Genomic DNA, 16,343 nt, shown 5'->3' with positions numbered 1-16,343 from the left:
AAACAATCACCACCTTATAAAAGCAGAACTGCCAAGTTCATAATTCTAAATATCTTTCTATAATACCACTAATATACTCACATGAACTTTTCCCCCAACTCCAAAACACCCAGCAGAGGAGGTGGAATAAGCACACACACCACCTCCACAGTCTGAAGTTACCGAAAGTCCTCCTTACCAATGGGAAAACTAACACTTTCAACTTACTTACAAAATAACTCATTTCCATTCCAGATAAAAGCATATACACACATTAATCAACTTAATTTTCCAAATCCCCAATTTTAACTTGTCTGTTACCTTAAAATTATAGTCCCAATAAATGACAAAAAGAAACCAATCCAGCTACAACCTCACAAAGTAGCCAATTTTTCTTAATAACTCCAGGTTAATATCAGCAATGACAGTAATATTGTTAAACATCAAGAACCTGAAGCCATTTTACAAGTAGTTATTTGGTATATCTAATAACCAAAATATCTTTGCAAATTTGAGAACAAAGATAACAGTTTATCTGTTAGGCTTCAAAACAGAGAAAATGTGAAGGACTTGCCCAAAGTGATTCAGCAAATTGTAGCAAAAATGAAAATCAAATTCCAGTTTCCCACCCAGGCACAAGGTCTAACCTACAAGCCATTTTGAACACTGCAATTGGAAACAATACATTTTTGGAGGTTAAATTCAATGTAAACAATAGACTGTTCAAATATCCTTCCCATAGATATCTTAACTAAGATTATTTATTATATTTAATGTATTCCCTACCATTTGAAATGGCTTTAAAAGCAGATACAATAAAACCAATAAAACCAAACAATACAAATAAGCAAAAAGAAGTTATGACTAAGAGAGAGAGAGAGAGAAAGAGAGAGAGAGAGAGTGTGTGTGTAAACAGAAAGAAAATTAAAATAAAGATCTGTTAGGAGATTCAGTTAAGTTTCATGTTTCACATTATCCACAATAATGAAGTACCAGGTCCCAGGGCTACTGCTACCAATCTTTTCTGCCTCATAATACACATGGAAAATTATATTTGTACAGCCACTGGAATAAACAGAAGAGACTAGCCCTCCCTCCATCCTCTTCTCTACCTCCCTGCTCAGCTAAGGGGATCAGTTCTCATGTTCTAACGTAATCCATTTAGACCACACCAGTAGGCTGTGTCACATAGGCTGGGAAGTTCTGCCTCTGAGAGAGCAAAGAGCTCCTGGCCCTCATGTCTGAAAAATATTCCACCTTTTTGCTCCTTCATAAAAGGGGCACTGTACATTAAGGTAGATGATTACTTCAAAAACAGCCATAAAGCACTTCATATAATGTACACATCAGTGTAAGCTGAGGGCACAACGAATGAAGGCATTTCTGCAGAGGGCTAACACAAAGTGGGAAAACTCCAAATTTAAAGGAATAATCAGACTATCGTTCATGCTGTTCACCACAAATAGCCTTTCTCTCAAACAGGCTTTTGATAAAAACTGGGAAGCAAGCAGTTCAAAATCACATGTTTCAGAGAGGACTTGAGTTCCTATACTTTAAAACGTTAACTGAACAGGTATCCATACTTGTGTGAAAACTGAGCAGCCCAACCACACTTCAGACTGGGTAAATGTCATCCCACCAGGCCAAGGCAGAGAACTGGGAAGGTGACAAGACAGGGCATTTTATTGCTACGTTAGGTGTGCCTCTTTATTTGTAACTACCTTTGAAAAAAATGAAAAAAATGTCTTGCTTGGCTTTGTGGAAAAATTTATAAATACTTAGGAGCCAAAGTAAATTCCATTTGCCTGCCCTGGCAGGAACAGAACCCACAGTGGGTTTCCAATTCTCCAACACACCCGGCCTGAGGCTCTAGCCCTCTCAAGCTTCTTATTCACAACATCTTTGGTGGCCAAGTTGATCGATCTATTCTCCATACCCAGGGAGAAGTTGACAATACATGCCAGGCTTGACATCCAATCCTCTGATAGAGTAAGAAAAATCTCCAACTCTTTCCACCAACTCCTGCAAGAGGTTCCTCCGCTATCTCTCAAAGGACAAAGGTCTGACCCCATGAATGGCAAACCTAGTTGGTAAAGTAAATATGAAATAAACCAACCACAGAAACAGAAATGCTTGTGCTTTTTACATGATTTTTCTCTAAGTGTGATCCAACTATGGTGGCTGAAATTATATCTATTAGAAGCCTGGAACAAATAATCACATTTATGGCTGTAACTGAAACTGGCACTCTTACCCTGAAGGCCTGGTTTACAAGCTCATGCAGGGTCCCAGATGAGTGTGCTGTAAGTTGATACTGTCACAGGCAATGTGCAGCTACTACATAAGATACACCAAGGGGATATTCTTTTTGAAAGAATATTTGATAAGGAAAGGCTCTGATTTCTCATTCATCCATAAAAATCAGCTAGCTCATAGCAAACTACAAAACAAGCCAGGAGTCATCCCCAAATTCTCTATAGAGAGTGGGGTTTAAAATGAACTTTCCTTAGGCAGACTTTGTGACCGTGTCCCCATTATGCCTACTTCCCACATTAAAACACTCACCACACATGATGGTTGGTATTCATGTAATGTCTGCCTTCCCCACCAGACTGTAAACACCGCAAAGACAGGAACGATCTGCCATATTTAACTACTACATCCTTAGTACATCGTACAATGTTGGAGGTGGAAGAAACACTTAACATTTGTTGAATGAACTATCCAAAGAAATTAAACAAGATCAAATACTACTTTTTGCTTTCCTTCTTTACATGCCCTTACCTTTCCCAGGGTATGTTAAGCTCAACTCTACTGTGTCACCAATAGGGCCATGACTCAGTCCTTTCTCATTAAAGATCACAGAGATCCAGGAAAAACTGAAAGAGTAGGAATTAGGAGGTGTACAACGAGGCCCGGGCTTAGTCAAATAGTTGCAGTTACAAGTAACAGAAATCTGCTCAGGTGAACTTAGGCACAAATGGACATATCCAATAAGAAAGAGTGGTATCTTTTGAGCTCAAAGGCAGAACACAGCCAGGATTCTCAGGGGATTAGGAGGATGAGAAAAATCTTGTGCATCACTTGCTTGGGCTTTCTCTTTATCAGGAGCCAGATGTTCTTCCTTCTCTGGTTCACCCTACCTTTTCTGCAGATCAGCTTTTTTACTCTTTCTCCATGCACACAAATGCCTCACAGCTCTTGGTTTTATATTTTCCCAGTAAAATGGCCCTGCCCAGGCTGAGACTAGCATTTCTGCCTCCAAATTCTAAATTCCTGGGAAAATCAGATTGGCCCAGGGACAAACGGCCTTAACCAGGCAAGCTTGGTTTTTCCCGGCTCCCTTCTATGGAGGAGGAGCTTCTCAGAAAAGACAGGGTATGAAGACATCTCCCCAAAGCAGTGCTTGAGTTTTTGACCAGGATGCATCTGCTCTTCTTTCTCTTGTCTGCAACTCCTCCAAGATCACTCAGCCTCATCACACTCTGCCTTTTAAGCTGGTTTCCTGTCATCAAACTTGGCCTTCACTATTTATTCTTTCTCGTTCAATGCCTTCCACTTTCTTCCTTTCATTAAACTTCAAATTATTCTCAAAGCTGTAATGCATTTACTCTCTTACCTGGAACATGACAAACACTATATTTAAAAGGTATTTTAATGGACAAAATTAACAAATAAGTCATTTTAATACATGCACAGAATATTTTCTTTTTATTTTCTTCTGTACTTGGAATGCTACTTATTATGTAGTAGAATAAACATAAAATATGGTCATATCTGCTTTGTGGTATTTATTTTATAGCCTCTGAATACATTGTGCATTTTTACTTATTTTGAAACCAATATCACATAACCATTATTTAAGACTAATACCGAGTAACCTCTTAACAAAACCCCTTTCAATAGGAAGGACTACAAAACAATGCCTTGGAAACTCAAATCTATTTCATGTTCTCTAACTGATTGAAATGTAGCTTATTTCCTCATGCAATAAGATTCTGCCTCTCTCAAGTTAAACAAATCTTAAATTCCTGCCCAGGTCAATTACTATGTCATCTGAATGCATAAGATTCCTAGGAACACAAAAGCCAATTTCTAACCAATTGTGATGAAGATAACTTTCTTTTTCACCTCTACATAGTAGTAATCTTTTGAATGGATTCAAAAGATCATTTCAAAATGATTTCGAGAGAAATCATCTTGACCATATACATCTTGTTTGTCTGCAAATCCCTGGCATCTAGATCTGTGGCCTGTATACAGTAGATGCACAGTAAATATTTGATTGACTAGCATGTATACTTACATCCATATATTTACCAATCAACACTATATACACGTGGCTTTACATGTGTTCATATAAACATGTACATAGATCATCAACATGTTTGCTATAATGTCACAAGACAATGTTTTCAAACCTTAATGTATATTCAAATTATCTATGGTTTGGGTTTGTTTGTTTTTTTTTTTTTTTTTTTTTTTTGGAGACAGAGGGAGAGAGAGGTGGTATCTTGCTATATTGTCCAGGCTGGTCTTGAACTCCTGGCCTCAAAAAATCCTCCCGCCTTGGCCTCCCACAACACTGGGATTACAGACATGATCTAACCCGCCCAGCCTATCTAAGGATTTTGTTAAAAGAAGATTTTGATTGAGCAGCTCTGGGGCAGAACCCAAGAGTGCATTTCTAGTAAGTTCTCAGGTGATGCTGATGCTACTGGCCCACAGACCACATTTTGAATAACAAAGTAATCCTTTTTTAACTCTATTTAGTAGAACAGCAAAGGCAAAGTATACAAATAATCACAAGGTCCTCTTTCTCAACGTTCATGTTCAGTCATAAGGAAAATGGATGGTAATCGTCTCAGGGAAACACATCTTTATTATCAGACCAAATCCTTCAATAAGTATTTACTGAGCACCTATGCCAGGTGTAAGAGCTATAGTGAACTTAAGTCATTCTTGCATATAGCTTAATAAATGATGAAAACGCAACTAAAAGCTTCTCTGTATCTCAGTGATATCCAAATAAAGATAGCATTACAGGATGACACCAAAATGTATATGTATAGGGGAAAGGGAATGAGTTAGCAATTAGGATCCTGTGCCTTCATGAGGTTCCTGTTAACGCTCATCTTATCTCAAGAAGATTCTTTGCTTGCCATCCCCAAATTACCATTATTTTGCCCAGGTCGGCCTCTTCTATTTGCAGAGTCATGGGAGCTGTTGATCTCTGAGGCCAAACTTCAACTTGCTGGATTACAGCCCTCCCTCATCTCTTACAGTTAGATACTGTGGCAGGTTTGATGAAGAAGTAAGACCAGAAAAAATACTGGTTATATCATTTAAAAAACAGGCAAAAAGGCTAGGCGTGGTGGCTCATGCCTGTAATCCCAGCACTTTGGGTGGCCGAGGCTGGTGGGTTACCTGAGGTCAGGAGTTCGAAACCAGCCTGGCCAACATGGTAAAACCCCATCTCTACTAAAAATACAAAAATTAGCTGGGTGTGGTGGCATGTGCCTGTAGTCTCAGCTACTTGGGAGGCTGAGGGAGGAGAATCGTTTGAACTCAGGAGGTGGAGGTTGCAGTGAGCCAAGATCGCAATACTGCACTCCAGCCTAGGCAACAGAGGGAGACTCCATCTCAAAAACAAATAAACAAACAAAAAAACAGGAAAAAAAACCCTAGAGAATTCTCTACTTTTCCATTTATCTAAACCCTCATCACTGCCATGGCTTAAAAAGAAAGTTCAGTTTGATCCTATAATGTATGACAGTATCTTCTAGAAGCAAAACAGGTAAAGGAAGGATATAGCATTCAGAATTACAAGAAGTTTCTTCTTCCCAAAAGAAGGGTTGAATACTTTGTTCAGCTTGGTTGTCATTGTCTATTTACTACAAAATTCTAAAGGCATGCAAAGCCTCAAAGATAATTTGAAAATCATTTAAAATTATTATATCATTAATAATCATTTGTTTATAAACAAGCAAAATTGTTGTTTGAGTTATTACAGTATTCTTTCGCCAGAAGCAGAATTTTAAGCAAATCTACAATTTAGCATGAATTTATTTTGGCATAATGCTTCTGAAACTGGGATACTTATATCAAGAGATGAGGTGTACACTGCAGCAAGCCAGAAGGTATAGGAGTCCAAATAACAAACCTGGGGGATTTTTCTACAATGTCAATTTTAATTAAGGTTTGAAGGGTGGGAAGTAAGGGAAATGTTTAATACAAGTAATAATAAATTTAAATAATTATTTTATGCTAAAATAAACACGGGATAGGATGCCCAAACTTCATTAATTTTAAAGATAAAAGACTAGACTAAAAAGAAATTTCCTATTTTGGGGGGCCAGGTCTTCTTCAGCTGAGGGGAAGCTTCTGCCAGTGGGATAATCTAAGAATCACACATATCTTTTCTTTTAAAAGTGTACTTGGAAGATTCATTATTTATCAGTGCAAGGACGTAATTCTCAGATAAGATCTTGGGGAAATGAAATCAACTTCTAATTAGAATGTTTCAATCCTAAGCAAATCCTTTTGAGAACTGAATGCTCAATGCTGAATGTCTTGAATTTGAATAAATTATGTAACAATAAGGCAAGGACAAATTTACTTCACAAATGTAATCACTGGACAAAATTCTGAATTGCCGAAGGACATACTTTACAAAATAGCTGAACAAAAAGTTGGAAAAGAGAGGGAGACTGCTGTAATCAGAAAGCCTACGTGCTGTAGTCTTTCTTCCATTAATCTTATTCAGAAGCTATGAATATAGAGTCAATTTCAGAACAATCTGCTTACTTTACATAGTGAAAGCCTTAGAAAATCTAAAATGATTTAATATGGTACTTTTCATTATAATGAGAATCCCAACCTCAGTCTTCTCTACTTAAGAAGAAAATACAGAGAAGGCAATCTGGGAAGGACATGTCTGGTTTTTCAAGACAGAGATTTGGATACTTACAAGGCATTGCATGGTATATGCTTGGCCAATACTGTCCACTGTCTCTCTTTAACCAAACACGAACTGTCCTACAACAGAAGAAAATATGTACATGAAATCACATTATTCTTAGCCATGGGAAAATGCCGATACATAGAAGACAAACCTCTTAATATTATACATAGAGAGAGGCCAGGCGCAGTGGCTCACGCCTGTCCCAGCACTTTGAAAGGCTGAGGTAGGCGGATCACTTGAGGTCAGGAGTTCGAGACCAGCCTGACCAACATGATGAAACCCTGTCTCTACTGAAAATAAAAAAATTAGCTGAGAGTAGTGGTGTGTGCCTGTAATCCCATCTACTCAGGAGGCTGAGGCAGGAGAATCACCTGAACCCGGGAGGCGGAGGTTGCAGTGAGTCAAGATCACGCCACTGCACTCCAGCCTGGGTAACAGAGAGAAACTCCGTCTTGAAAAAAAAAATAAGAGAGAGAATATCTTAACATACCTATGTATCTTAACCATAAATACATATATATGAACACCATATATACCTGTCTAAAGATTCTATATTCCTTAAACTTGCGGCTTCTACGTATTTAGAATTATATATAACTCTTCAAATATCATGCCACACGTGTGTAATCATGATAGTGTTTGAAAATTATTATTTTCATTCTTGTTGTTTTGCCTTTCCAAGCATCTGACCTTTGCTCTTGACGACTGGAAGCATTCGTCTTGCTGGGGAACGATTTGGTTTTATTAGTGAAGGGACTACAAAGAGATCAAATGAAAAAATATGCAGTATCTGACATGAACAGAAGGATTATGTGGTCCATGGTCTTGTAAGCCAAGCCATTGTCTCAAGGGAGTTTTTCTAAACATGCTCAAGTAATTATAAGCTCTGAGGCAGATTTTCTGAGCTAGTGGTGTCCATGGGGCTTGCTATGGAACACAGTGATGCTGTAGCAAAGGCTGTGCATGAAGTTCCAGGCCAACAGCTGTAGAGAGACAAGGCAGACACCTAGGAAAAGTCAGAGAACAGACGCCAAAGACTCAACTAGCTGGGAAGTATCATGATGTTCTGACCAAACAGAAAGGCCCGACCATGAATTATACTAGCCATAACATCATCAGCATATGTCAGCAAGGCAAACACAAGTAGGAGATTGAAAGGTATTATCCTGGAGACCAGAGGAAACAGTGAACATCAAACATATGGAAAAAGTCAGTGTCCCACTGCCAGGGATCATAGGCCACACAACTCACCCCACACTCTTAAGCCATCCCAGGGTTAAAAGCAGAGTGACAAACTGAGCACTTTTATCTCAGAGAGAGTTGGATACTTTCTAAAGATACCATTTAAGTCATCACACTGGACTAAGTTTTAAATTATATTGGATATCTGCCACCTGCCCCACTCCAGCTAATCAGGAGGTCTTCTATAAATAAGTAGGCTGTGCACGGTGGCTCACACCTGTAATCCCAGCACATTGGGAGGCGAAGGTGGGCAGATCACCGGAGGTTAGGAGTTCGAAACCAGCCTGGCCAACATGACAAAACCCTGTCTCTACTAAAAATACAAAAATTAGCAGGGTGTGGTGGTGGACGCCTATAATCCCAGCTACTCAAGAGGTTAAGGCAGGAGAATCGCTTGAACCTGGGAGGCAGAGGTTGCACTGAGCCGAGATGGCGCCATTACACTCCTGCCTGGGCGACAGAGCAAGACTCTGTCTCAAAAACAATAAATTAATTAAAAAATAAATAAATAATTAGTAGGAAAAAGACTAGACCAACTACAGATATAATAAAGAAAGAACATTTAAGTTATGATGTAGTGATATGTAGTGACACCACTACATATACATGCAAAATTCAGTCTTTTTGGTCCATTACATTAATTTGTGAGGTAAACAGATACAATGGTAAATAACTTATAAGAATTAAATCGATGCACACACATACTGCTAATATAGCGATACGCATATCAGCATTCACTCTTCTCTTAAACAAGTTCTTTTTACAATACATGTTAATACAACATTGTTATATTGAGATTATCACCTCAATAAGAATCAATACCAGAGTAACATCACAGAAGATGGTGGAGTAAGACACTCCAAAATCAGTCTCTCCACAAAATCAACTACTAAGCTGGCAAGAACTGTCAGCCCCATCCCTACGGCAGGCAGCCATGGGACTGCGGCTCATATTCCTTGAGTGGCCTACTTGTACCAGGAAGCAAACATTGTCCTCCACAGTTTGTAGGGGGTGTGTTTTGATTTGCCTGGAAATTCACTGAGAGATTTAAGCAAAGGCTGGCTATTGTTTCAAACCCCTAGGTCTGAAGGGCTTCCCAAGCAGTGTCTTTCAAAAGAAATTAGAGACAGAAACTTTTTTATCCTTACCGGATGCAGGCATTTAAGGAAATCACTGGCTGACCTTAGACAGAACAGAGACCTCAGTGATCACATACAACAAGGAATATAGTCTTTGCAAAAATAATTTGGAAAAGTCACTAAACAAATGGATAACTACAGCACTCAACAAGTAAGAACAGCAACCTCTGGAGAGGGAGAATTATATGACTTCCAGAATTACTGCATTATAATATTCAAAATGTCCAGTTCTCAACAAATATTGCAAAGTATACAAAGAAAAAGGAAAAGAAAAACAAATAAACTGACAGAAAATTGACAGAAATTTACAGAAAAAAAAAAAAGAAATTGACAGAAACCATCCATGAAGAAGCTAAAACAGGCTTACTATACCAAGACTTTAACAGTTTTAAACAGACAAAGAAAAAAGGAAATCAGGACAAGGTTGTATGAACAAATGGGGAATATCAATAAAGAGACAGAAATTTCAAAAGGGAATCAAAGAGAAATTCTGGAACTGAAAAGTACAATAGGTGAAATGAAAAATTCCATAATGAGGTTCAACAGCAGGTTCGAGAGTCAGAAGAGACAGCAAACCTGAAGATGGGACAACTGAAATTTCCCAGTCTGAGGAGAAGAAAGAAAAAAGAATAAAGAATAACAAATAGAGCGTAAGAGACCTATGGGACATCATCAAGTGTACCAACATATGCAATATAGAATTCCTATAGTAAGATAGATGAATTCTCTATCTAGCTGCACTATCCTTCCAAATGAAAGGGAAATTAAGACACTCTCAGATAAACAAAAGCTAATGAAATTCATTACTGGTAGATCTTCCTTACAAGAAATGTTAAAAGGAGTTTTTCGGGCTGAAACAAAAGGACACTAGATGGTAACCTGAAGCCATACAAGAATTAAAGATTACTGGTAAAGGTCACCACAAGACTAAATATAAAAGCAAGTATCACTGTATATTTTGTTTATAACTCCTCTTTCTGCTTCCTAAATGGATTAACAGACATATGCATAAAACAAGAATTTTAAGTCTATCTATGTAAATGGGCAACAAAAGGGGTAGGAACAGAGCTAACTAGGAGCAGAGTTAATGTATACTAGTAAAAATAAATTGATATCAATTCAAACTAGATGATATAAATGTAGGTATACAGAAGAGAAAAATAAGGGAATCAAAATGGTACATGAGAAAAAATCAAACGTAAAACAAGGCAATAGTGGAGAAATTGAGAAACAAAAAACAAAGAGATTTAAGACACAAAAAATAAATAGCGAAATGGCAGAAGTCTTTCCTTATCAGTAATCACTTTAAATATAAATGAATTAAATTCATAAATTAAAAACAGAGACTGGTAGAATGAATTTTTAAAAAAATATGATCCAACTTTTTGCTACTTAAATGAGACTCACTTTAAACCCAAAGACACAAATAGGTTGAAAATTAAACAATAAAAAAGACATTCCATTCAAATAGTAACCAAAAGAGAGCTAGGTGGGTATAGAGATAACAGATAAAATAGTTTTTGAGTCAAAACTTATTACAAGAGACAAGGACGCTATGTATTGACAAAAGGGTCAATTCATCAAAAAAACAATAATTGCAAATATATATACTCCAAAGAACAGAGCCCCTAAAATATTAATATATGAAAAGTAAGCACTGACAGAACTGAAGGGAGAAATAGAGAGTTCTACAATAATTGCAGACTTTCACTTGCAATAAAAGATAGAACATCCATACATATAAGGAAACAGAAGACTTGAACAACACTACAAACCAACTAGATCTAATGATATATAAACAACACTCCAACCAACAACAACAGAACATACATGTTTTTCTGAAGTACACATGGAACATTCTCTAGGATTGCTCAGCTGTTAGGCTGTAAAACAATTCTTAATAAATTTTAAGATTGAAATCATACAAAGTATCTTCTCCAACTATAAGGGAATGAGGCTAAAATCAATAACAAAAAGAACTTGGGAAGAAGTAACTAAGAAAATTAGAAGATACTTCCAGATGAATGAAAACAAAAGCGCAACACATTAAAATGTATTAGGGGCTGTGAAAGCAGTACTCAGGAAGAAATGTATAGCTATAAATGCCTATATTAAAAAAGAAGATCACAAATCAATAACCTAATTTTATACCTTAAAGAAAAGCAAGCTAAACCCAAAGCCAGCAAAGGAAGGAAATAACAAAGGTTAGAGCAGGAAAAAAAAAAAAAAAGAGAAAGAGAATCAATGAAACAAAAGGTCAGTTCTTTGAAAAGATCAGCAAAAGTAACAAACCTTTAGCTAAATAGAAATTTAAAGGATTATAGGAGAAAATTTATATGCCAGCCAATTAGATCATCTAGATTAAATAAACAAATTCCTAGAAACATAAAATCTACCAATACTGACTCAAGAAGAAATGGATAATCTCAACAAACCTATTACAAGTAGAGACTGAATCAATAATCTAAAATTTCTCAACAAAGAAAAGTGCAAGATGGCTTCACTGGCGAGGTCAAACACTTAAAGGAGAATGAACGACAATCCTATGCAAACTTCAGAAAAATGGAAGAGGAGAAAATACTTTATAAAACATTCTATGAAAGCTGGACAAAGATAGCAGAAGAAAACTACAGACTTAAATATTCATGAAAAGAGACTCAAAACTCCACAACAAAATATTAGTAAGCCAAGTTCAACAGCACATTAAAACTATTATATACCATGACTGAGTGTGATTTATCCCAGGAATGCAAGGGTAGTTCAATATAAGAAAATCAATCAATGTGATACGGCACACTAATAGAATGAACACACACACACACACACACACACACACACGCACCCCTCAATAGACACCGAAAATGCATTTGACAAAATTCAACAATCTTTCATGAAAAAAAAACATAGCATACTAGGAGTAGAAGAAAATTTCCTCAACCGAATAAAAGATATTCATGAAAAAGCCACACAACATCCTACTCAATAAAAAGGGAAAACATACTCCTGAAAATCAGTAATAAGGATGCTCAATTTCATCACTGCTATTCAAAATTATCGGAAGTCCCAGCTAGAGTAATTAGGCAAATAAAAGAAATAAAAGGCAGCCGGGCGCGGTGGCTCATGCTTGTAATCCCAGCACTTTGGGAGGCTGAGGCGGGCGGATCACGAGGTCAGGAGATCGAGACCACGGTGAAACCCCGTCTCTACTAAAAATACAAAAAAATTAGCCGGGCGTGGTGGCGGGCGCCTGTAGTCCCAGCTACTCGGAGAGGCTGAGGCAGGAGAATGGCGTGAACCCGGGAGGCGGAGCTTGCAGTAAGCCGAGATTGCGCCACTGCACTCCAGCCTGGGTGACAGAGCGAGACTCCGTCTCAAAAAAAAAAAAAAAAAAAAAAAGAAATAAAAGGCATCGGAACTGGAAAGGGAGATGTAAAACTATTTCTATTGGAAGATGACATAATTCTACTTATAGAAAATCCTAAATAATCCACTCAAGAAAAAAACGACTGAAGTTAATAAATTAAGCAAAGTTACAAGGTGCAAGATCAGCAAACAGAAACCATCTGTGTTTCTAATAACAAACATTTCTAAAGAAATTACAGCCCCCAAAACACTTTACATATATATTTAATCTTTACAATACCCTATTAAATAGAGCTCTCTTTACTAAATGTACTACCCTCCTTATGCCAACTTGTATTAAAGGCAATTGATAAATCTTTACACCTAAAAATAAAAGTACAGTATATAAAAATACCTGTTCTCTTATCTCCTGAGGTACAAGAGCAGTTTAAAAAAGAAAAAAAAGGTTCTGCATCGTAGAGATCAAAAGTGCCATTTGGATGGTTAGGAATTTCCTAAATGAATGTGAATTTTACTATACAAAGCCTTAGAAGTAAGTTTTAAATTTTCTGAAAATTGTTATTTTAAAAGAAACACGAAAAACACTTTTCCCTGAAGAAAATTTTCAGAAAATGACAACTATGGTTAAGAGCCATATTAAGCCAGCAGAGGTTAGGGTATTGGGGGAAAAAAAATGTCTGGGTGGAGCCAAGATGGCCGAATAGGAACAGCTCCAGTCTACAGCTCCCAGCGTGAGCCACGCAGAAGATGAATGATTTCTGCATTTCCAACTGAGGTACTGGGTTCATCTCACTGGGGATTGTTGGACAGTGGGTGCAGGACAGTGGGTGCAGCGCACCGAGCGTGAGCCGAAGCACGGCGAGGCATCGCCTCACGTGGGAGGCGCAAGGGGTCAGGGAGTTCCCTTTCCTAGCCAAGGAAAGGGGTGACAGACGGCACCTGGAAAATCAGGTCCCACCATAATACTGCGCTTTTTTGATGGTCTTAGCAAATGGCACACCAGGAGATTGTATCCCGCGCCTGGCTCGGAGGGTCCTACGCCCACAGAGCCTCCCTCATTGCTAGCACAGCAGTCTGAGATCAAACTGCAAGCTGGCAGTGAGGCTGGGGGAGGGGCGCCTGCCATTGCCTAGGCTTGAGTAGGTAAACAAAGCAGCCAGGAAGCTCAAACTGGGTGGAACCCACCACAGCTCAAGGAGGCCTGCCTGCCTCTGTAGACTCCACCTCTGGGGGCAGGGTATAGACAAACAAAAGGCAGCAGAAACCTCAGCAGACTTAAATGTCCCTGTCTGACAGCTTTGAAGAGAGTAGTGGTTCTCCCGGCACACAGCTTGAGATCTGAGAATGGACAGACTGCCTCCTCAAGTAGGTCCCTGACCCCCAAGTAGCCTAACTGGGAGGCTCCCCCCAAGTAGGGGCAGACTGACACCTCACACGGCTGGGTACTCCTCTGAGACAAAACTTCCAGAGGAATGATCAGGCAGCAACATTTGCTGTTCACCACTATCCGCTGTTCTGCAGCCTCTGCTGCTGATACCCAGGCAAACAGGGTCTGGAGTGGACCTCCGGCAAACTCCAACAGACCCACAGCTGAAGGTCCTGACTGTTAGAAGGAAAACTAACAAACAGAAAGGACATCCACACCAAAACCCCATCTGTACATCATAATCATCAAATACCAAAAGTAGATAAAACCACAAAGATGGGGAAAAAACATAGCAGAAAAAATGAAAATTCTAAAAACCAGAGCACCTCTCCTTCTCCAAAGGAATGCACCTCCTCACCAGCAATGGAACAAAGCTGGACGGAGAATGACTTTGACAAGTTGAGAGAAGAAGATTTCAGATAATCAAACTACTCTGAGCTGAAGGAGGAAGTTCAAACCCATGGCAAAGAAGTTAAAAACCATGAAAAAAGATTAGACGAATGGCTAACTAGAATAACCAATGCAGAGAAGTCCTTAAAGGACCTGATGGAGCTGAAAACCACGGCACGAGAACTATGTGACGAATGCACAAGCCTCAGGAGCCAATTCAATCAACTGGAAGAAAGGGTATCAGTGATGGAAGATCGAATGAAATGAAGCGAGAAGAGAAGTTTAGAGAAAAAAGAATAAAAAGAAACGAACGAAGCCTCCAAGAAATATGGGACTATGTGAAAAGACCAAATCTATGTCTGATTGGTGTACCTGAAAGTGACAGGGAGAATGGAACCAAGCTGGAAAACACTCTGCAGGATATTATCCAGGAGAATTCCCCAATCTAGCAAGGCATGCCAACATTCACATTCAGGAAATACAGAAAAGGTCACGAAGATACTCCTCAAGAAGGGCAACTCCAAGACACATAATTGTCAGATTCACCAAAGTTGAAATGAAGGAAAAAATGTTCAGGGCAGCCAGAGAGAAAGGTTGGGTTACCCACAAAGGGAAGCCCATCAGACTAACAGCTGATCTCTCGGCAGAAACTCTATAAGACAGAAGAGAGTGGGGGCCAATATTCAACATTCTTAAAGAAAAGAATTTTCAACCCAGAATTTCATATCAGCCAAAATAAGCTTCATAAGTGAAGGAGAAATAAAATCCTTTACAGACAAGCAAATGCTGAGAGATTTTGTCACCACCAGGCCTGCCCTACAAGAGCTCCTGAAGGAAGGACTAAATATGGAAAGGAACAACCGGTACCAGCCACTGCAAAAACATGCCAAATTGTAAAGACCATCGAGGCTAGGAAGAAACTATAGCAACTAACGAGCAAAATAACCAACTAACATCATAATGACAGGATCAGATTCACACATAACAATATTAATCTTAAATGTAGAAGGGCAACATGCTCCAGTTGAAAGACACAGACTGGCAAATTGGATAAAGAGTCAAGACCCATCAGTGTGCTGTATTCAGGAAACCCATCTCACATGCAGAGACACACATAAGCTCAAAATAAAGGGATGCAGGAAGATCTACCAGGCAAATAGAAAACAAAAAAGGCAGGGGTTGCAATCCTAGTGTCTGATAAAACAGACTTTAAACCAACAAAGATCAAAAGAGACAAAGAAGGCCATTACATAATGGTAAGGGGATCAATTCAACAAGAAGAGCTAACTATCCTAAATATATACGCACCCACACGAGCACCCAGATTCATAAAGGAAGTCCTTAGAGACCTACAGAGAGACTTAGACTCCCACACAATAATAATGGGAGAGTTTAACACCCCACTGTCAACATCAGACAGATCAACGAGACAGAAAGTTAACAAGGATATCCAGGAATTGAACTCAGCTCTGCACCAAGGGGACCTAATAGACATCTATAGAACTCTCTACCCCAAATCAACAGAATATACATTCTTCTCAGCACCACACCACACCTATTCCAAAACTGACCACACAGTTGGAAGTAAAGCACTCCTCAGCAAATGTAAAAGAACAGAAATTACAACAAACTGTCTCTCAGACCACAGTGCAATCAAACTAGAACTCAGCATTAAGAAACTCACTCAAAACTGCTCAACTACATGGAAACTGAACAACCTGCCCCTAAATGACTACTGGGTACATAACGAAATGAAGGCAGAAATAAAGATGTTCTTTGAAACCAATAAGAACAAAGACGCAACATACCAGAATCTCTGGGACACATTCAAAGCAGTGTG

At 38.7% G+C, this 16,343-nt stretch overlaps 1 protein-coding gene and 1 long non-coding RNA gene across 6 annotated transcripts in view; one reads left to right on the top strand and one right to left on the bottom strand.

Moving 5' to 3' along the window:
* WDFY2 (WD repeat and FYVE domain containing 2) overlaps window positions 1-16,343 on the bottom strand; it is a 322,692-nt gene that overhangs the window by 98,877 nt on the left and 207,472 nt on the right. For all 5 annotated transcript variants that reach the window (XR_004247762.2, XM_058437932.1, XM_058437933.1 and 2 more), the window contains one exon: window positions 6,950-7,017. Coding sequence is in view for 4 of the 5 variants with exons in the window: in XM_058437933.1 (XP_058293916.1) it covers window positions 6,950-7,017 (68 nt within the window). In the remaining variant the exon portion in view is untranslated. The remainder of the gene's footprint in view (window positions 1-6,949; window positions 7,018-16,343) is intronic.
* Window positions 1-16,343, top strand: part of LOC131383314 (uncharacterized) — a 55,685-nt gene that overhangs the window by 8,630 nt on the left and 30,712 nt on the right. The window lies entirely within an intron of this gene.

Source organism: Hylobates moloch, unplaced genomic scaffold (assembly GCF_009828535.3).
Source record: "Hylobates moloch isolate HMO894 unplaced genomic scaffold, HMol_V3 SCAFFOLD_4, whole genome shotgun sequence".
In the NCBI taxonomy this organism is placed as follows: domain Eukaryota; kingdom Metazoa; phylum Chordata; class Mammalia; order Primates; family Hylobatidae; genus Hylobates; species Hylobates moloch.
Note: the sequence above shows the minus strand (reverse complement) of the source record. Positions and strands in the feature narration are given on the sequence as shown.